The 22,511-nt window shown below is 39.4% G+C and overlaps 1 protein-coding gene across 1 annotated transcript in view; it reads left to right on the top strand.

Moving 5' to 3' along the window:
- Nucleotides 1-22,511, top strand: part of LIMCH1 (LIM and calponin homology domains 1) — a 175,416-nt gene that overhangs the window by 74,831 nt on the left and 78,074 nt on the right. The window contains exon 3 of the mRNA XM_066317063.1: nucleotides 2,465-2,534. Within this exon, the coding sequence (XP_066173160.1) occupies nucleotides 2,465-2,534 (70 nt within the window). The remainder of the gene's footprint in view (nucleotides 1-2,464; nucleotides 2,535-22,511) is intronic.

Below are 22,511 nucleotides of genomic sequence, written 5' to 3'. Positions count from 1 at the left end.
TAAATGAGGCAATAATTCAGAAGCAGTCAGTCTGCTCTGGAAGAAACCTCCCTTTGACATACTCTACAGCAAGCAAGTCCTGGAGGGTTTGGTGCCAGACTGCTTAAAAATGTTTCCAACAGGAGACAAACTTTTTAATAATAATTCTAATTTCTTCCTCAGTGTTTTCCATCTTGCCCCATCCCATTTCCTCTCTCTTCATCCTCCAAATGGTGACCTAAAATGTTGTTTGTTCCCTACTCCTGTCCTTCTTCTCAATTTATCCTTCTCCCGGATTTCACAGGGAAGTCTGTACAAGCCATTTTGAAGATTTATTTAGAATGGGTCTTGGCATTTGAGGTTTCCAACAAAAACTCTTTATTTTGCCTTCTATTATTGCTTATGACTTTTAATCTGCACCTGCAATATTGGTTATGGTGCTGACGCATTCATGTTTGAGTAATAAAGAAAATGGGATGCTTTAGCTAATATATTCTTTTTTTCCTGAGACAGAATAGGCAGACTGAGGATTGAAATCACAAGAGAGCTACAGCGTTTGGAAAGAAGTTCTCTGGCAGAAAAAAGAAGATATCGTAAATTGCCTGGTGTAGCAGCTAAATGGAAAATAGTATTTTTACAAAGTTGCTGCTGTGTGAGGTTAAAACATACCATAGTATCTTTTGAGGGGAAAAAAGAAAACATTTTTCCATCTGTGAGATAAAATAATGGTTCTAGAAGATAGGCAGTTATTTTATTGCCATTCTTTTCATCTAATGAGGAAAAGTGATTTTTGTGTAAATAGAAGTATATTAATTTATTTGGTTTTCGGACATTACTGTTAGATTCTACCTTAAGCAGAAGAGGAATAATACAGCAGTCTGTCTGAGCTTGGGTTACGGAGTTTTTAACTTCAAGAATATTAAAAAAATACTCACCAACTCTCAAAAGTATTGTTCATATTGGTTTTGGTGCTATTCTCAATACATGATGGTGTTGGAGATGTGGGAACTTCAGGAATGTAATAACATACATAGAATTTAGGACAAGTGGAACAGAAGCTTCACTGTGATCATAGAAAACTGAGAATAGCATCTCCCACTCTGCTCCCCTGTTCCGTCCAAATGATTGCAGAAACCCAACCTATATAGTGTTTCTGAGAGACACAGAGGAAAAGAAGTGAGGGAAAGTGATCATTTCAGTGTTCATAAAGCCAGATGTTCACTCCAGGAGGGATGAACTCCTTCATGAACTTGCAAACTGCCACAGTCTTAAGGAATCAAGCACCAAACAGTGTGCCACTATGGAGGGATGGCTCTTGGTGGAGCTTTGAGCAGTGGCACACTGCCCGTTACCCTAACTCAGAAGTAGGGAGCTGGAAACCATCACAGACTGTTAGTTTTTAGTTGAAAGGAATATTCTTTTCATTTGGATAAACTTCTCGGCCAGACCTCTTGAATTTTAGATATGAATAATTTTATCACCACAGTAAGCTGCCAGAGGAGTCTGCTCTTGAATGGAGACCATGTCAGCCTCAAATGAGGTTCCTCTCTTCTGCAGAAGTATTCTAATCTTCAGAGAGTTTTAAATTTAGCAGACATCATTTTTTTCTCTTCAAAGATCTTGAATTTTAAGTCCATGTCTTGACCTGATAATTTTCTTCCTAGTGGATGGAACTGGTTGGATTTTTCTTTGGATAAAAAGCATTATGGTTTTCTCTTAGGGGAAGGGTGGTGAAGACACAGTATTTGTTGCAACAGGATTTTACAATTAAAATTCCCCACTTTTAGAGGCATGGTCATTTTTTTGAGTATTCTAACAATGAGCCATGTCAGCACATCTCAGCACATAGCATGCTCATGGGTGGTGAGGAACTTGGATTTGGGGAGTTGCTAATCTTTGGATACTGAACAGTGTTCAAATGTGGTATCACTGGCCTAATGGTGTTTTCATGATGGGATGGGGGGTTTATGGATTCCCTTTTTATTTGTCTTTTCTCATTTATGATTTATTGGGCCCTCCAACACAATATATGGAAGGATGGCATTGAATTTCAAGTTAAGATGAAAAAAAATAGACAGGCCACCCATAAAGTGTACATCCTTTCTCAGTTTTCTGCCGTGCAGAAACTGCCAGGCCTGGATACCTTCTGGGTTTCTGCTCCCAGGCCCTTCCAGGCATGATCTGCCTGTACACAGGTAAGGCAGGATGATGTGTCAAAATTGACCCAGAATCTGTCTGGGTCCCTGATGTGGTCTAGATCCATTTAGAATTTAAAATAAATGCTGTTGAGTTACTGTGCTGTGGATATTCATCCTAGTCTTTCTTCATTTCAGTCATGGAATTTGGATGTCCATGTATGTTTTCAGAAGGGAGAAAGGGAAGATTCTTTTTTTTCCAGTCACACTGAAATCTTTATGTGCTGCGGGAAAGTGATAATTTGGATTTTGTGACTCACCACTCATAAAATATTCCTTTCTCATAACAGGTTACTGAATGCGATAAAGCCAGGATTGGTAAAAAAGATCAATAGACTACCGACCCCTATTGCAGGTTTGGTGAGTATATCAAATGGAGGAAAAATATTTCAGTGCTGGTTTTTACACCTTGACATTGACTATGTGATGCAGATAGCAAGTATTTTTGTAATTTGAATTCTTCTAGCCTAGTAAACTCAGACAATCCCTTTGAAACTGGAATGCTCTGTGTAGTCACCTTAAGACCTTTCAGTCTTTTTTTTCTCAGAAGTAGGCAGTATTCAAGTGGCAGGGTATATTTTTAGAGGAAGATTATCTTCTTGGTTATATATCACCTCTCAGTTGGGGCAGTAGCTTTAGAAAAACTGGAATGCATGCATTAGAAGCCACCACCACAAAAAAGATAGTTTTTGGAAAGCAAGAAAACTGTACTTGTATATTTTGTCTCATTTTCCCTTTCCCTAAAATACCACAGTCTGCAGATAACATTCATTGTGGGACTATCTGGGGAGCTGTTTCATGTTGACTTTAAGGGCAGAGCAGAATTTGGCCATTCTCTGTTGTAAGCAAGGAAGACCACAGAGGATGTGCTGATGGCTCATGGGCTGTCGGGAGCACAGGGTGCTCAGGGGTCACCTCAAGTGGTGGCACAGTCCTGTGCTTGCTGTTGGGGCAGAAGGTGGGGGTGTGAGTGCTTCTTGGGTCTAACAGGATTAGCCACACAGAAATATGGCTGTATTGATTTTGCCTTCAGTCGTAATTTGAAACAAAAGGGTCTTGAGCATGTGGAAATAGAGCATCCTCTATTCAGACTCATGGTATATATACATGATTCCTTTGTGTTCTGGCACTGTTCACATTGTGGCTTATACAAGATTCGGAATATTTTACTTGCTGATAGTTGAAGTTAACATTCCTTTGTATAAAAGGCATAAAAAAGTTCCAGTGTATCAGAAACCATGTTGCATTTGCTGTTAAATTAGTTCTATAATGTTGTTACATAGCCTTTGAGGCTGGGTCTTTCAACCTGTAGAATGATAAGGATATTTCTGCATGAATTCTGCCTGGTTTTAGAATCTCATTTTTGAGATCCCTTTCTCTAAAGTTTCCTTGAGAGCCTTTCTTTTGCCTCTAAAACTCATCTAGTTTTATTCTTTTGCAGTCCTATTTGAAAGGAATATTTGATATAAACAGCTGAAAAAAGTACCAGTAGTGCAGTTTTCTTTTCCTTGGCTTGCTTTCAGGAAAGACTCAATTTTTGTTATGACTGTTTTAAGAAAATGATATTGAATTACTCTGTTTTTTTTCCTTATTCATATGTAAAATCCCAATGGTAAGGTGGTTATAGTGGGAAGGACACAGAAAAAAAGTCATTATGTGTGTGTATTTTTCTCATTCCTTGAGATAAAGCTGTCTTGCAAGATGTGTATCTTCAATCATGAAAAAAGATATCTTCAGGATATTAATGATACAGCAGATCTTTTTTTTTGTGTTGTAAAGTGACTTTATCATCTCTGTACCTGTGTCCTCTAATTTTCTTTAGTAACTACTTTTCTAAATATTTTTTCTAATAAATAATTAGGCTATTTAAAAAGTTCACTGTTTCTGAGTTGGATGTTTTAATCTACAGTTCCGTGAATAAATTGCTCTCAACAAAACAAACTATCAGAATTTCCCCTTGTTTTCCAAGATGTCTGGTTCCATGCCTGTTGACTTTTGTTGCCATTTGTAGTTACAGTGGTAAGTAGCTACTTTAAGGATTGCATGTGAATTTAAATAATCAAGTGTTCTTTCTAGTCTGTTATGTTTATTTATGGTGTACTATTTAAAAGTACCACCATCAGGGGTGTGGTGAAGTTTCTTTTCACTTACCTGTACCATGCCTATGTGTCTGAAAAAAAAATCAAAATATTGACACTATGATCCAGCAGCAGTTACACCTCCTAGATATTTGACCCTATATGAGAGACATTCCCTTATTAATTGCCAATTTTTTCTTTGTTATGTTAGTTTTGGTTGGCTTGACATACTAAGTAGTTACTTCTTTCCAGTTATTTCACCCCACTGAGGGTGATTTTCTCATGTACAAGTTGAAATGCTGTGAAAGCTTCAGTACCTTTTCTTCCTTTCATGAGATATGTGCTTTTAAATCCTAGGTACTGCTTCTGCCTAAAAATTGTAAGCTAATTATTGTAACAAAATTAATTTTTTTCTTGCAGCTGATAGAATAAGTACTTATTTTGCTAGGAGAGTCAATAGATACATTTTCTTTTATATACAGTAGGAGCTAAAACTTATGAGTAATTGTGGAGTATTCAAAGTGCCTTTTGTTTCATCCTTAACCTCCAGAGACACAGTTATTTATTACATAGCTCTACAAAATGTCTACTTGAGTTTAATTCTCCAGATATAGTCCATTTTTCTCCTTTGTCCTGGTAAGGAAAAATTAGGAACTCTCCCTTATTGAAGGAAAATAACAGTGAATTTGAAGCCCATATCAGATGCAGGCTGAGGTGTTCACTTGGGAGTATTATCAGCTGTAAAAATTTTGCCTGTATTTCACGTTTGAGTTACTTCTCACAACACTTCTGTAAGTATTATGTATAACTGATTTAGTGTTGACAGACTGAATTCTTCAAACTTTTCCTGGCATTTAAAAGTAGATGAATCTGCAGTTACTCTGAAATTCTCACCAGTGACTTGCTCATGTATTTTGGGAGGGGATCTTTGCAGATCTTGAATACCAGAACACCAATCATTTAAGTGAAATATATTGGTTATAGTGCTGTGGTGTTAAAGTAAGAACTTAAGGATCTGAACACCACCATGCTTAGTACAGGCCATGTAAATACTCAAAGATGATCTTTGTCTAGCTGCAAGTCTAAGCCAGGATGTGGATTGTATGCAGCATTACATATAGAATTACATATGTTCAGCCTGGCAGGCTTGTTTGTAATTTGCTTTGATCTCCAGAAGTGCCGACTGCTTCTGTTATCACAGCAGAAATGATACATTGCTTTAATGAAAGAAAAGGTAGGACCACTGCTTTGGTATTCAGACTCACAGTATTAAATCTGATGAAATGTTTTCTCATTCTTGTTGAGCATTTATTGATCCCGAGAGCTAATGCTCCCACCAAAAAGCAAATTCACAAAACATTCAAAGAACACATTAGGCTTAGGTAGCAGTAACAGGCTTTGCTAAAAGCCTTGTTGCCAGAAGACATTTTCTCATGTGAGAAATTGATACTGAGCATCTTTGTTCCAAGACTTTCAGGTTTCTAGCACCATCATTTCATATATTTAATTGTAGAAGGCTGGAGAACTATTTTGGCTGAGTTATTAATTAAAATACCATCTGGAGCTGCAGAAGACTTGCAAAGATGTATTAGAGTACAATGAATATAATTAAGTGACTTTTACAAAACTAGCAATTTTTTTCAGTGAGTTGCTATTGGTTTCTTTCATTTTGTATGACATTCATAGTGAATAGAACTAATTTTTAAGATTTCTGCTAATTGCAATTTCATACCTCTATACCTTATTATCTATTCTATAAAATAATTGCCAGCATCACCATAGATCAGCTTTGCTCTATAATACTAACCACTGTATGTTGACTTTCTTTTTCCCTTAAAAAGATTCCAGCTTTTGCTTCCTGTCCCTGAATAATGTCACTCTGTGAGAAAATAAAAGGTTTCTGCCTTATCTTTTGTTTGACAGGATTTAGGGGAGTTTATAGCATTACTTCAGTTCCTTGAACAATCCCCACAGGAGCTCAGACACTTTCTTCAGAGGCTGTGTGAACGATTTTCACATATAATAGGAGGAAGTAGTCAAGACAAAGATGGAGAGATGAACTTTAGCTTGGATCTTGGCTCATGTTTCAGCACTACCGTGTTTGCTGTGGCATCCAGTTTTCAGTTTGTTTATGGTCCTTAACTTTGTGACAAATGTATGATATAGCACTGGAAAAAATAGACCTGCAGAAGTCACCTGGTTGCATGGTTATTGCACCAAGATGAACAGACCAATAATGTGCTGCTTAAGAAAGTTTGTTCCTTTGAAAGCGAGGTTGGGTTTTTTACTCATTATTTTCCCAGGAAGTTTCTTTTGGCAAAGTGTTCCCTGAGAGCTTGCTATTACCCTTATTAAGAACATCTATCTGTCTGCTGGTGCTGGTAGTTTGTTCTTATGCTGTAATATTGCACAGATTGTTGAGTTTGGGGTTTTTTTACATTATATGTTATTTTGAAAAAATGTCATCATTATGTTAGCTTTCAGGAGTTGGCACTACTAATTAAATTCAGCAAAGGAGATCTTGTTTCTTCATGCAGGTATGAACCCCAAAATAAAATTAGAAGACCCAAATAAATAAAGTGTGTTTCACACAGTTAAAAATAATTAGCAAAGATAGAGAAATACTTTTAACAGATGTGCATTATTTTTATCTCTTTTCATTCATGCCTCCTTGTTACTAATTTTTTTCTTAAAAAATCATCGTCTCGTTTTCTTCTTTTAAATTATCACTTTCCCTTTAATTCTAGTACTTTCTGGAAAAAACCTGCTCCTATTTTAATATATATATTCATAATGTATGATAATTTATTTCCTTGTTTTCTACTACTATTCTCTGCTGAACATACTCATTTCCCAGCACAATTGTACTCATAAAAAGTCTTGCTGTGTACGTTTTGGTACATGTGAAGTAAACAGAAGCAGAATTTCCTGACTAACTAAAAACAATAAGTTCTTGGCACTCACATTCCAAAGGCATTTTTGTGAATGTTGACCGAAAGTGAAGTGTCAACAGCATAGCAGAATACTGTTCAAACCTTCTGCCATGTTTTCTGTGGATCTTCCTTGCTAAATAGTAATTGGTTTCTCTACACCTCTTGTGCCTGCTTTCAGTTCTGAAATCTGAATGTTTCACTAATGCAATATTTATGGTCTGGCCAGTAGTTGAGAACAGCACTGTGTGCTTTGGCTCATCATATACTGTAATATATAATTAATCTCTTCACTAAAGCAAGAGTATCCTTGAAATAAAATAATGGTTAGTATCATGTCCTTTTAATCTTTGTGTTGTTTGGGTTTTTTACTCCCCTAGCTTTCTAGACTGCTTTCAAATTGATTTTTCACTTAGATTTTCTTGCCTTGGGTGTCATCTGAGCTGGACAGAATTACTGTATAAAATTCCTGTTTAATGCATTTAGCTGTATGCTGTATTCATAAACATTTCTAAGTTACACAAACAATATAAAAACAAACTAACAGGTGTTTCTTAACCACATTGTTTGTAAACAGAGTCTGTGTGGAACAATCTGCAGTGAAGCTGTAGTTCATTCATTGCAGAAGAGGAAAACAGCCATCAGTTCAAATTTGGCAGGAAGCACAGAGAAACCAGTATTGGGGGGAAAATGAGATACAAACAAATAAAAGCTAAAAGCTTATACGGAAATTCAGCTATTTTTCTTTTTTACAATGAATTGAAGGTTTTTATTGCTTCCAATTAACCATACAAATGCTGTCCAGGAAGCATTGCTCTCCTGCCATTTAGACTATTAATACAAATGGAAGATAAAATGCTGGCATCTCATTTAGTATTTTATTGATTAAAGTGGCTCTGATTACTGTGGTGTGTTGAGTTTGGTTCCAAAACTCTGGGACATTTAATGCTGGAAACTAATAATTGATCTGACAGCAAACATACTGGGACATATTCCACTGCTTCACTTGGGTACAGCCTGTGTTGCCTGGCTTCCAAGTTGTGGAACTGATGTGTTCATGCAAGAGAGACTGAAATAATAGGAAATTAATAAAAGGCATGTACTATAGAAAAACAAACAAGCAAAGCAAAGAGAGGTAAATGACCTTATTTATTTGTTTGTGATGGTTGGAGCTGCATTTAGCTGTAACACACACCCTCAGAGAAGTGAGTTCAGCCAGCTCCTAGTAGTCTTCATGTTCACCACCTCTGTATGGCTCATGAGTTGTCCCTAACATCCATGGGCAATCACTTCCTCCCTCAGATACCAGCTGCAGTGTTGTGCTTCTGATGGCTGGAGGGGACACTTGAAGAGAAGAACCTTTTTCATTTCCAAATTGCCTGTTATTGATCCCTCAGGGGGTTTTGTGTGCTTCCTGCACCCCTGGCTCCAGCCAGAACTCAGCCAGGACTTTGGCAGACCAACCTCACTGCTGGCCCTAAAGTCCCTTTTTCTGGGTGCTTCCTTGGCTGGAGTGCTTACAGTGCACTCAATAAGCTAAACTCTTTGTTGGCTGGGACCACTCCTTGTCATGCTAAGGATGTCCCCATCTGCCAGTGTCCAGCAGTTTGTCCCTTGTTATGAGATGAAGTCTCTCAGTACCCAGGGTGCCCTGAACAGTTTCCTTGTTGGGTCAGAACAGCACCAGCCAAGATGGGTAAAGATTTGCAGGACACATGTGAAGGATGGCTGTGATCCATAGCTGCTGTGCTATATGCAAACTTTGTCATGTTGTTGAGAACTCTTCCCAGACTAGACTGGTTAGGATTCAAAGGTGCAGCATTTTCACAGTCAGCTTGAGCTGTGCCCTCAGCCTGCTGAGCTCTGCTGCTGAGAATGTCAGGACTTGGTTTGGCCAAATGCTAATAATACTTGTAAGCTCTTTGTGGCAAGGATCATCTGTTAGTCTGTTTTTGTCTAACACCTCACCCCATGGGTCCTGCTCCATGGCCAGGACTCCTAGACACTGTGTTAATACAAATAATAAATAACAGTTACAAAAATATCACAGGCATTCCTATGTCATTCACAGCCTCATTTTAGACTGCTCTCCCAACAACTGTGAGTTTAATCTGTAGATTTATAATTAGCTTTATTTGCACTGAATAATTTAGAATGCTAATATGCAAATTTGGAGGGAAAGGGAACCTTTTCTGTGATAAAACCAAGAGAGAATGGTCACTGGAGATGTCCTTTTTTGAATGTTGTTTTCTTTGCTGAATGGAGACACACTTTTCTTGCCCAGCCTTAGCATGCTTTAGGAAAAAGGATTTGATTAAAAGATAAGAGTCTGCATGTTTAGGATTATCAAATGTCTTCTCAAAGATATTATTTATAAAATATAATAATGATTGTTTACCTTTTTTTTTTCCCCCAGAAAGTTTAGTAAACTGAAGGATTCCAGGGATAACATTTGAAAATTGCAAAAAGGAAAACAGTGCTACTGCTGAAGTGATAATGCTAGGCAGCTGAAATGGAAACTTGTCCTTATCATGGCATTAACCTTTACTATAAATGACAGTGTTTCCTTGGTTTGGGGAGGGCAGCTGGCTTCCAGGAAGAGCTCATTTTGTACCCATGAAAAATGCAGGTTGCCCACTGGAGTAGCTTTTAGATTTGCATTCAGATGCTGGAGTCCTTCTGCAGGTTCAGCCATGACTTGCCTTATGTTGGTTTAATGACCCTGAGTTGAGTATTTCAGAAATGGGAAGCTTTTGAAGAATAATCTCTAAGTATCTGTAAGTATCAGAAAAAATAATGGTTTGACAAACAAATGCCATTTGCCACATGGCTTAAATTTGCACTTAATGAAGGATCAGTGCCTTCCTTCAGCTCCTATCTTTGAAACAAAGAGCCTCCTGAGCAATGATTTATACTCTTCAAAACAAATGCCACTATTGAAGCTTATGTCTTCTCTTCATAGCTGGGCAAATACCACATGCTCTGGAGACATGTTCCATCTTCAGGAATTTCCAGTGAAGGACTTGGATGCCCTGAGTCTGTGAATGTGTCACCTGTGTCCTGTGGAGAATGAGGCACTGTTGCAGTTGTATCCAGGCATCTGCAATTTTTGTGTGTCTTCTGTTGCAAAATTGATTAGTTTACAATGAGGATATAAAAAGAAGCACTGAGCTGATGTACTGCAAGTGTTTAGGCCAACACACATAAAATACGCAGAGCTACAACTATCCATGTCTTGAAGCTAAATAAATACCAGCTAAATATCAGCTTTTGTCCTTAGCAAGGAAAACAAGACCTGAGGTTATGGTTGGTTTCAGCTGCTCTGGGTTTGGCATTCCTACAAATGACAGCACTGGCCTTCATATTAGCTGGAGTGGGCAACTGACCTGGCTAAAAAATACCCTTTGTCTTACAGCACGAACAGAAATGCAGGCAGGAGAGAAGGAAGAGGCTCACCAGGTAGGGAAAAGGGGTGTCATTCCATCAGTTTAAAATAGTTCTGAAGCTGCAGCTACAGAGTTTAAACTTAGATGCACTCCTTAAGGTACTGGCCAGAAGCAAAGGACACAGGAACGTGGGAAAGTCTCAGTCTTAAATCCTTCGTTTAAAGGTTGTCTGTGTTTAAAATTACACTTGGTAGTATTTTCACTCCCTAATTCTGGAAAGCCCCGCACAGGTTGGAGTCTGTAGGTCTGCACTATAAATACCATCTCTGATCCCCAACTGTCTTTTTAGTGGCATGTAGCCTCTGCAGCAGGGGACAGCTAGATCAATGTTGATAACCAGATCACAGCAGCAGTGCAAGTGTGAAAAGGGAGGGTACCTTCCCGAAAGCCCTTAACCTGAGAAGTCCTGGGGTGGCAAGCAGGAAGAGTTTTCACAGTATAGTCAGACCAACAGATTGGCACCTCGAAATGGTCCAGGGAAGCTCAAGCTCCCTTGACCTTCTCTTGTGAAAAGAGAGCAAGCAACAGTCTGTCGTGACCCCAGCCCTTGGGCTGAAGATGGTGGCAGAAGAATGCTGTCTCTAATCCCCTCCTTGGCTGCAAATCAACTTGGTGAGGTCTCTATTGCAGTTAATGTCTGTTAGCAACTGTTCGTACTGTTTCTGTGCTGAAAACCTTTCTGGGCACTCTTAAGTGGATTTATTTTAGATTATGTGCCTGTTGCTAGCAGGAGCCTACGTGCTGAATGCAGATGATGGAACGTGTCTTGCTCCAAAGATCACATTGCAGTTGTTTCCTTGACTTAAAGCAAACAAGCAAAAAGGCAAACTAATGGAAAACTGGTGCCTTAAAGATCCATGCAAAGTGATTTCTTTAGTTTAAGAGCCCAGTAAAATTCTGTAGTCTGTTGCTGTGGTCAAGAGTTCATAGAGGTTGAAATACCTGACACTGAATTCTCCTTGTCTCTGCATTCCTCACTGCTCCTGGATTAAAGCCATTTGCTTCCTGCTTGGCATGGTATTTTCCAATTGTAATGTGTTTCCTCTTAAATGTCCAGAGGTCTAATGATACTATTGTAAACCTGTTAAAATTAATGCTGCAGAGGAAACAGCTTAGTTAATTGCTTATGGAAAATACAGTGATAGGCTGAACTATCTGAGTGAGGGACATCAAAACAATTAACTATTAATCTTTTGAAAGCTGAAAAACCTTGTGATATTACGTGCAAATCTGCCCCACAGCTTAGTAGGAGAGTTGCACATTCATTTATGGACAAGCAATATAACTAATGGTCTAGAAAATTAATACTGCAATACAGAGGCAATCCTTAGCTCTTTGGAGTGGTGTCCTTCTGTTAAAGTCCTCACTATTGCATTGTGTCTGTTTGTTTCTGCCTCCTCATCTTCATGTGGGAAGCACTATTACTTAGATGGTGAATGTCTGTTTTTCTTTGGAGCAATAGTGCACGCTGATTTATTACTGCATGATGTGTGAAAGGGAGTTTTCTTTTCAGGGTTTTCAATGAGGGGAGAGTATTGTACTCGCTAAATGTGTGCATGCATCCAAGTGTTAACTGAGTTCAGCTCAGCTTTTTTCAGTCCATTCTGTTACACTATTTCTTTACCTCAGCTTTTCTCCTTTGAATTGTAGTAGTTCTCATGCACAATTTAGAACCAAGCTTGTGATACCCAATAAGGCCAATACTAAACATGATGTTTTTCTCCCTTGCCCTTTCTCTTCTTTTTTAGTCATAATGTTGGTATTATTTGGTCTCCTTTTACTGTTAAAGAGATACTACTTGACTTAATATGTTGCAAAGTGATGTTGGTGTGTTGGGAGGCATGTTGGACTGAGTGCCAGATTGTGACACGTGCCCTTGCACCTGTTGTGGGGCAACAACTTTCGGGCCTTAAACTGATAGGCCAGGCTGCTGATGCTCTTGCTGCTTGCCATTTTTAACTCTTGGGTTGGATGGGCGCTGTGTAGCTTGGCTCCACAGCCAGCAAATCCTGCGGGTGTTACTGAGCATTCCTGGATATTTCTCATACCTGTTCTTAATGAAAGCTGCCTCGTTGCTGTTGTCCTTTGAGTACTGTTTCTAGTTTGGCTGGGAAGAGGCTTGCTGGTTTTTCCAAAACCAATCTTAACCTTACCACTCCTGCCTAGCAACAGCATTAGGGATCTTGGAGCTAATGCCTGCTGTTGGCTTCCCTAAGTTGTCAGTAGGTCATTGAATTGTCATCTTTGCATTCAAGCCCTGATACAATGAAGTTATAGAGGTTCCTGTGGAGCTGCTTGGTGAGTGCCTTCAGGGGGAAGCTGCAGGCCTTCTTGCTGGTAATGGGCACGAGAAGATGCAGCACAATAAAAAGCTCAAGTGTCTGTGGGTCATAGGCTTACTGTGCAGGCAGCACCCAGTCTTTGACTACAGGAGGGATCCAAGGTCATTCTGGCAACTAAAGAGAGCTGAACTGTGAAGCAGGTCTGTTTCCTTGGCCAGCAGTGCATAGATCAGGAATGCTGGTCAGTGGTTTTTTTGGTTTTAACCTTCCTGTCCTTCCTATCTCCTCCTGTGCTGCAGCCCACAGCAGTAAATAGGACCATGCAATAAATGCCCTCTGCCTCTCAAGCCTGGTTTTCAGACCAAAGCTGGCAGACCTGCTAGATAAGAAGTGTGACGTTTATGTATTAATTTCTGGAGTTACAGGGATCAGCCGTAAAGCATTAACACCACTATACAGTATGTCCTCTGTTATTTAAAAGGGAGGGTAGTGGGTAGGTTCAGTTATTTGAGGTTTCAAGTAATCCAGGGCAATTTTCAATGTAATTAATACATGTCAGGAATTTGACCCTTGTGGGGATAACATGAAGTTCTAGATAACTGAGGTGATACTATAAACAAGTTGTGAAAATTGTGCCAGAAGACTGTCTGCACAGGTCAGTAGCACCAGCTAATAAAAAAATCTTAACTTTTGATCTAGAAAAGTATTTCATGCAACTTTCACTTGACATCTGCAGAAGCAGAAAAAAGCCTTTATTTTTGTACAATTCCTGGATGTTTTCTTTCATTAAGTTTCTCCTGTCACCCCTAAGGAGGTCAGAGTGTAGTTGCTTCTTAAACTATAGCAACTGCATGAAAAGGAAAACTTGAAATGTTCTGAGAGTGCCACATGCACCAGATACTGATACACTGTTCTGTTGTACTGTTTGTTTCTTTTCAAAGAAAATACAAGCAGATTAAAAAAAAATAGGAACTACTACTATAGGCTTGATACTGTAAATTGGAAAGAACGTATTTTGTGATATTTTAGAAAAAAAATTATGAACAAATGCAGGAATTGCATCAATCATTGGCAAAACTAGTTGCAAACTGGTAAATAAAATAGAATGGTTCCCAGGGAGTGCTGTCAGAGCTCTTATAACAATCTCTAAAGAGGTGAAGAGAAATAAGTACATAAGTAAATGTTGTGGGCCAAAAGAACATAAAATTTGAAAACAGATTCAGTGTTTACTAGGGTAAAACTAGTAAGGTAAAACAGACTAAGGTAAAAAAAGTAACACGACATAAAGTTTGTCACAGGAGGCTGAGTTTTCTTTTGCTCTGTGTGTTTTGAGAAGTCAGGCTAGATTGATCTTCTCCCTTAGTGTGCATGCCTGTATTTTATTTTTACACTGTTGAATAGTGACTGGGTGGAATCTGATATGTCAGTGGACTAAAATTTTAGACAGGGAAGAAGCAAGATAATTACATCCTCTTGGACAACTGCTGCAGCCCAACAAAAATTTGAGTAAGCAAGGTATTAGCAGAAATATTTTAGGGTGGGTGATGTTTTATCTTCAGCAATATTGCAACAGTTTTTTCTTGTTCTTTCATTCTATCTGAAACAACCCAAAAGAGCAAAATTCAATCCAATATTATGATAAGTTTGAAGGGAGGTTAGGACCTGTATCTTCAGATATCTCACGCCCATTTTTGTGCCTCTGAGAACTTTGAATGACAGTCAGCACTGACCAAAATCTCTTTTCCTGCAAAGTATCAACTTACTGATATGAATCTCCTCTTCCCTGTTATGCTATATGGCACCTCAAGTCAATGGCTTCAGGAGTTTGCAATTAAGAAAAAACACATAGATGCAGTAAAAAGGGACAGAGAGGAACAAGGTGTTTGTCAGTACAGTGTTATCAGCAAACTCAGTATCTATCTCCCATCAGCATTTCAAAGGCATAACTAATACAGAATTTTGAGGAGGATGATGGAATAGTTATAATGAAATTTAGAGGAGGCTACTTGTAAGCATGAGGACTGTGTATGAGAAAATCCAAAATCTGCCTAGAGTCAGCACCCACAGTATTAGACTAAGTTGGCTAGTTCCCAGGGGTGTTTGAGACCTTAAATGCTCTTTAGTCCTTACCCTCTGGTTGATCAGAGATTAATCCCTTGCTTTTTTAAATACTATTACCCAATCTCTTGAGCCACCCAATCCTGATTAAAAATTTACTTTCTAAATTATGATCCTAGAGAACTGAAACTCCTTGAATTCCAGACCTTAATATATTTCCTGAAGAACTGAGAGTTCTTGGTGTTCTCACACCTGTGTCAAAAATTCTTGCAGATAGTTTATCTTCCCAAGAGTAGTTCACCTTGCTTATTCTTTTTCCTTTGGCTGAAATTTGATGAGCAATACCAGAAATTCAGCACTTAAATCTTAATACAAACTATTGTGTGAGTAAAATACACGCCAAGAACTTCAAAGATTGTGGTCAGTGTACTCCATCACAGCCTCCAGTATAACTAACTCTATTATAAAAGCAGCTTAGAAATATTCTTGTTTTTTATAACTTTGCAGGTTGGAGAAATAAAAATGCCACGCTGAGGATAGGAAGTAAAGAGGAAAAACAGTCAACTACTCTTTGAGGATATGGAAGGTGGAGTTTAGGATATGCTAGAGAATGCAGAACCCTGGATGACCTCTGTGGTGTGGGTGTGGGCAACTCATTGAACAGTCTACTTAGGTTTGGCAGTTCTCACCTTAAGTTTGCTCAGGACAGCCACATCAGCTCTTGCAGGAGAGCAGCTTGATGCCAGTGCATTTCCCATTTGAGGGCAAATGGCCCAAATGGCTTTAGCAGTGCAGCACAGCACATTTAGGGATTTCCAGGTAGCCAAAAAGCCCCAGAAAGTGGGTGTTGCTCAGGTGCTAGCTGACTCTCCACAGTCTGCAGTCACAGACGTGCTGAAGCCCATCTGCAGTTCTGGGTTGGCTGGCACAAGAACATACACAGAGTATGCAGAACATGTGTGACCAGAGTCTGGTGCCTCCTGGGTGGGTGGACTCCTGTGCTGCAGTTTGGGCACTGTTCCTGCATCACCTAAGGTGGTTGATAGCTCCGTAGCCCTTGTATTTGGATGGGGCTACATCTGTTGACCTTGTAAACCCCAGGTAGCTCCTAGAAGGGTCTCCAGATTTAAGGGTTGACTGACTTCAGCAGTGCTGAGCATCAGCTGGTCAGTGCATTCAAGCAAGGCAGTCCTGTGTCTGATGAATGCATTCCCCAGTCGCCAGGAAGGGCAGTGTAGAAGTGCTTGCCAAAGCCAATAAGTCCTGCTGGCCATCAGCTGATTTGGGGTAGCCATGTGTAACATTTGCATTCTCCAGAAATCTGTGCCTATGGGAGTGGTTTGGAGACGTGAGCTGGATGGGGACTGGGACTCTGCAGTGCTTTAAATCAGCTAATTTGCTGGCATCATCTTATTGGTCCTGGAGCTAGTACAGCTGCTTTCATGGTCTTTGCTGCCTGGCCTAATAATCTTGCTAGACTCTCTCTACGGGTTCTACTGTCTACATATATCTCTCTCTGATCAACTCTGAGTCCTGGCTCTTTGTTGAGGAAAGGAAAAAAATCATATTTACATTAAATTTACCATTTTCCTTTATATAGTCTCATCAGCTAAGTTTTATTACATTTTTTATGTGGCATTAAATTGAAACAGTTTTCAGAAATAGCAGATGAGGAGTTGGAAGCTTGTTATTTGATGGAACATGAATGTCTCTGCTGGTTTTATTTGTGACTGTTGTGAGCAGGAACCACTGGCTATACCCAGGTAAGCTGAATTGTAAGAATGATTGGCTCTTTTCTTCAAACAAACAAAAGTTTATCTCAGGTCTGGCAAGGACAAAGGATATGGCATTAACTGAAGTTTTAAAAATAAATTATCAGTGATATCTGATTTGTTTTCCTTTTCTGTTCCCTTTACCAACAAACAAGACAAGCTATTCCTGCCATCTGTTTAGATCTGCTTCTAAAGACCTGGTGTGATGCATGTGATGAGCACATCTTCCTACTCTTGTTGCATTGTGTATTCTGAGGGGAAAGAGTAGTAGACCTCTAATGTGTTGAAGAAAACTGAACAACAGGATTATCAGTCCCGTAAGAGGACACATCCTTTCCCATCCTCTGTTCTGCTGTCCAGAGGAACCAGAACAAAGACATTGTGAAAGAGCTGGGAAAATAGGAATGCACCATATTAAACAAGTCTTCCTTTCTTGCTTGCTTTAATCATTGGTTCTATCCCATTAATCTGAGCAAATTCTGCTTCTTAAATACATTATACTATTGTACTACATTTTATTCATCCTGAAAGCTTAGTCTTCACAACTGCAAATTACACTGGCATCCAGATGTAATCCATGAATCCTGATTTGCAAGTGGCTCTTCAAAGGCATGCTTGCATGACTACTATAGACTTAGTGAACAGTAGCAATTTAAGTAATTTAAGTAGGCTATTCTGTGTAGTCAGTATAGGTTTGCAGCTACAATAACTTCAGGAATAGTCATGCTATTTCTTGAATCTAGAGACAGCTTACTGATGGTTGAAAAGAAATGGGGAAAAAAATCACTGTCAGACTATTGGGATATTCATCTTGCCATGAATATTTACCATAAAAAAACCCACCAAAACTGGAGATACTCAAGATCACTGATAATTATGGCCATGCCATTTAGACACCAAATGTGTGTTTTCATATCTGGGAAAGAAACAACCGACACATAGATACAGTATTGAAGTATTCAAAAATTCAAGCTGTTATACTGTATATGGCCAAAGTCACAAATTAGCACTGATTTACTGAGCATATTTTTGCACAGCTAGTTTGGTTGTCTGTAAAATTCACTTGCAGAAAATTGAAAATTATTCATATTCTTCCTGTTCCATTTCCTCACCAAAGTAATTCTAGACACCTAAATATGAAAGCTTTTTATTTATTTTTTCAGTGGAAGTAAAAACAACAAGGTAGGTTTTTCATGGGGAATGTGCTGGAACTTCATTCAGTAGAAATAGCCAATTAAAAAAAAAATTGTTGTTTTTGGACTTGAACAGCTTCTTTTAGAAGTGTTTTAAGGAGACCCCAACCTGAACATTTAAGAAGTCCAACGTGTTTTATGTAATGTTGGCATAAAAATGCAAAGCTGTGAGTGGAGGGAAAATGTGTGTCAGGTATCGTGTAACAGCAGCAAAAAGATTTCTGATGTTTATCAAGCCTTGAACACCACAGATTATTAAAACATATTCCTTGGCAATAAAGAGTAGATGTTTAGTTTGAAAGGAGAAGTGGAATTCGTTGGGTTTTTTGCAGAGGTCACGAACTGAACAGGAATGAGTCCTCCTTGGCGGTTTCACTATTTTGCTATTTGCCGTGGGGAATAGAGATTTGGTCTGATTTTAACAGCTACTGCCAGGCCCCCGGCCCCCACAGGCAGCTTTCTTGCATCTTTTGAGGCCCACCTACAGCAGTTGTACTTGGACAGAGGGATGAAGAGGCCCTCCAGCAGCTCAGGATGCTGTGTCCTGATCCCTGAGGTGGATTGCTGTCTACTGAGAGAAGTCCAACTGACAAGTGTTACAATTTTCTGGCCTTAAATGGAAGATCGCTTTACTTAAATACTAAGCAGAAGGAAACATACCATGTAAAAGCAAAAAAGGGGCAGGAAAGTAAAGTCATGTTAGAAGTGAGTAGTTACTGCAATTAGAAAAAATGTTATGAAGTTGCCAGGTGGTGCCCATATATTCAGTTTTAGAAGTTTGATGTCATATTGATCCTTATTTTAGGTACTGATTTCTTTTGTACCTTTACAGTTTCAGACCATAAAAATAAACTTTAGAAAATTTCAGCTGTTCTCTGACTCTGAATGTTCAGCTGGTCCAATATAGCTGGGTGTCACAAAACTTCAGATTATGTTCATCATGCACATATTTTCATTAAAACCCTTCGGGGATTATACAGTTGTGATGAAATCTGCTTCTGTGCCTGATTGGGAAGACAGCTGATAAATTACATGGGGAAGGTAAGAATTAAGGCTCTACCTCCAACACAATTTTGTATTTCTAATTAACCAGGTTCTTGTGTATCAGAAAAGCATTATGTATAATTCTCACTATTGCTCATTTCTGTTTCCTTTTTTTTTCTTCCTTGCCACCTTCTCTGGATGTAATGACAGAGAAAAAATTAAAGCAGTCAGTAGTGATCACAGGTTGAGAAGTATTTTTTCAGATAGTAATCTCAGAAGCTGCATGCAGATGCACTGATTATGCTTTGTGTTACTTGTACTGGTTTATAATAGATGATGCTGGTCAGACAATAATACAATCAGGTGGATTGTATTATTTTCAGGTGGAAAGGCTCATGATACACAGAATTTTTCCTCATTTTCTTCTCTGCAAGACCCACTCCATCCCAAAGCTATTTTGCAAGTTGAATCTGATGGTTTCCTGGAGCTGGGTCCCTTGAATAGTCAACACTGCTCTTCCTGGAAAACAAGGTTATTTTCTCTTACAGTCAAGTCAAAATATAGAAAGCAGGTGTTGGGTATCAGTGCCCTGGGATATCAAATGTGATCAAAGGGATCTCATGAAGCTTGGACTCTGCAGGCAGAGAAAAGAAGGCAGGTTATATGAAAAAAAAAAAAAAAGGTACTATCTTTTTTAGACTTGCTAGTATAATTAAGGAAAACATGGAATAAATCTTAGCACATACATTTGCTTTGCATAGGTAATCATGTTTACCACCAAAGTACCCCTCTTAGCATGAACACATAAATAGTTTTTAAGAAGTATCTGTTGTGCCATGGTTTGACACACAGTTGCCCTGACAGCAGTCTGTGAGGGCTCAGGTTTATTCAGCATTGTGTGGTTTAATTGATGACTGTACATAACACATGAAGGACTTAACTTGTGTTGGAGATTGAGCTATTTGTGGTGTTCCTTTGGACCAACCTAGGGCTGTACCTTTTGGGTGTATTGCTCATGAGGTAATTCATCTTCATTTATCTATGTTTTTTTTGTTTGTGAGGTTTTTTTATGCAGAGTCATAAGCTTTAACACTATGTCTAGCAAAAAAAAAAAAAAAAAAAACAACAAAAAAACCCAAACAAAACAACCCATACTCTTCCTTATTTAATGCTCAGGTTAGTTTCTTTGGTGGTCTCCTTTACTTAAATTTTGTTTTCAGAACATCTGGTGTAGTGATTCTTATGACTTAAAACTTTAGATTTAAAGTTTATGTATTTTTGTTTTCTTTAAGCAGTTTGTTCGGGTTGGCTGTCTTTTGAGTGCTTATAAATCCATAGTCAGACTGTACTTTCCTTGACACTTTGGGTCTGGCCAATAAAACGCCAATAAGCCAAATTTAGGAAACAGCATGTTCTCCTTAGTTTTGAATTTCTTGCCCATTTTTAAATTTTGCTGTAGAGCTCATTTGTGGGGACGACAGCTGCAGGGATGTGCTGAGAAAGGAATGTGTCCAGTTTCCCCAAAGGATATCCAGAGGGAACCATTGTGGCACTAGCTGTGGTTCCAGGGTTGAAACCCTTGATATCTGTGTTTAGGTTAGTCATATTCCTGCACTCATTATGTGAGTGCAAATAAAGCTCCAATTCATCTTCAGGACCTTTCTTCCTCTCCTTCAGACAGCACAACTGTTGCCAGGAGGATGGATAAGAAGTAGCTGCCACAGTTGGGAGCTCAGGTTGCCCTCAGATCATGACGTTGTGATGTTTCTTTCATTCTTGTCTCTTCTCTAGCTTATTCCCCAACCCACTCTGACATAACTTTTGTATTGACCACCTTCATAGCCCCACCATGAAGGCAGAGTGAGATAAATAATAGTTCTTTCCATCGTTGCAAAAGGAACCATGCCTTACATTTTTACTGGTTTTGTGTTTTTATCCATCTGTCTCTCAGTTTGCAAGGTGACTTCCCAGGGGCTTCTAGGAGTGCTTGAATACAATTCACTGTATGAGAACTTGTTTTTAACCCTGCTCTTCATGAAATTTATCAACAAAAAAAAAGATTAAAGGTGGGTAACAGAAGAAGTCATAAAACTGAGACCAAATCCCTCACAAGCCAAGCCAACTCTGGTACTAAAAAGCTGAGAGAGGGAGCTGCAGGGAAGGGGTGGAAAGGAAATGTTATGCTATTCTAAGCCATAGCATGACTGTTACCATAGAATATGGCATCAGATAGGGCACTCTCTCTTCAAGACCTAGTGAAATCTAACATCTGTTTGACATCTGGCTGTGATTTCATCAGGATCAGAACCAGTGAATAGCCTGGAAATGTTTTGGGGTTTTTTTCCCTGCCTGCCTATGTTCTGTTTTCACTGCTGTAAACAAAGCCATCTTAGGGTGTATCTTGGTTTTGGCAAATCTGAGGGAGTTCACATCATCTGATCATCATCTGCTCTCTCCCCCAAAGACATGGAAGTTGACTGAGCCCCTGTTTGTTTAAATGTTTTAGTTGTGCCTTCAGGGATAATGACCTGATGCAGCAAGGGGTAATACCAGGACCTACTTAACTAATGAAGTCATAGCATCAGCCTTGTGCTCATGCTGTGTGCACCCCTCCCACCCTCCCGTGGTTTGCTTTTGCCTGTTGGGTTGAAGTCTGCTCTTGCTCATGTTCTCTCCTTTGCTCAGCTTAGATTCATGTTATTGAAGAATTATAAGATTTTATACAACCAATAGCAGCATCAAAGCTGTGCACTCTCTTCTTGCTCTAGGCACTTGCAGGTTTTTGCCCTAGTGCGCATGGGTAGGAGCAGCAGCATCTAAGCACCTTGGCACTTCCAGCCAAGTGATGTTTGGAGACAGGTACTGAGACACCCAAAGGGAGTTGGGGTTGTTTGGCCTGGAGAAGACAAGGGTCAGGGTGGACTCTACGTTGCTCTCTACAAGTTCATTACAGGAGGTTGTAGTGAGGTAGGGGCTGGCCTCTTCCCTGGCCTACAGTGAGAGGATTAAAAGACATGATTTTAAAGTGAGACAGGGGAGATTCAGACTGGGTATCGAAAAAAAAATTCTCTGGAGGATGATCAGGCATTGGAATAGGTTGCCCATGGATGTGGTGGAGTCACATCCATGGAGGTGTTCAAGAGGCACTTGGATCTGGCACTGAGTGATGTGGTTTAGTGGTTCAGGGGTTATAGGGGCAGTGCTGGGTGGATGGTTGGACTGGATAATCTTGAAGGTCTCTTCCAACCTTGATGACTTTACGATTCTTTGATTTTTATCTTCAGCCAGACTTAGATATTACCTGAAGGTCGCTCAGAGCCATGTTTGGGGTTTCTGGTGTGCTTTGTGCAGTTGAAGTACAGTATCAACTGGCCCATTTCTTCACACCATTTTGTAGGTGTTTTTTGCCTTTATGACAAGAGAGCAGAACTGTTATTGAAGGAAACACATCTTTTACTTCTCGACTGCCCAAAAAGAAGCAGAAAAAGGCTGGGCTTTCTTGGCAAAGTCATCCTTCACCAGCTTCTCAGGAAGGCTCTGCCTGTGGAGCCGGACAGTGCTGTGCCCGCTGGGTGAGCCCTGCTCCTCCTGATT

The sequence above is a fragment of the Sylvia atricapilla genome, chromosome 4 (genome assembly GCF_009819655.1).
Source record: "Sylvia atricapilla isolate bSylAtr1 chromosome 4, bSylAtr1.pri, whole genome shotgun sequence".
NCBI lineage: Eukaryota > Metazoa > Chordata > Aves > Passeriformes > Sylviidae > Sylvia > Sylvia atricapilla.
Note: the sequence above shows the minus strand (reverse complement) of the source record. Positions and strands in the feature narration are given on the sequence as shown.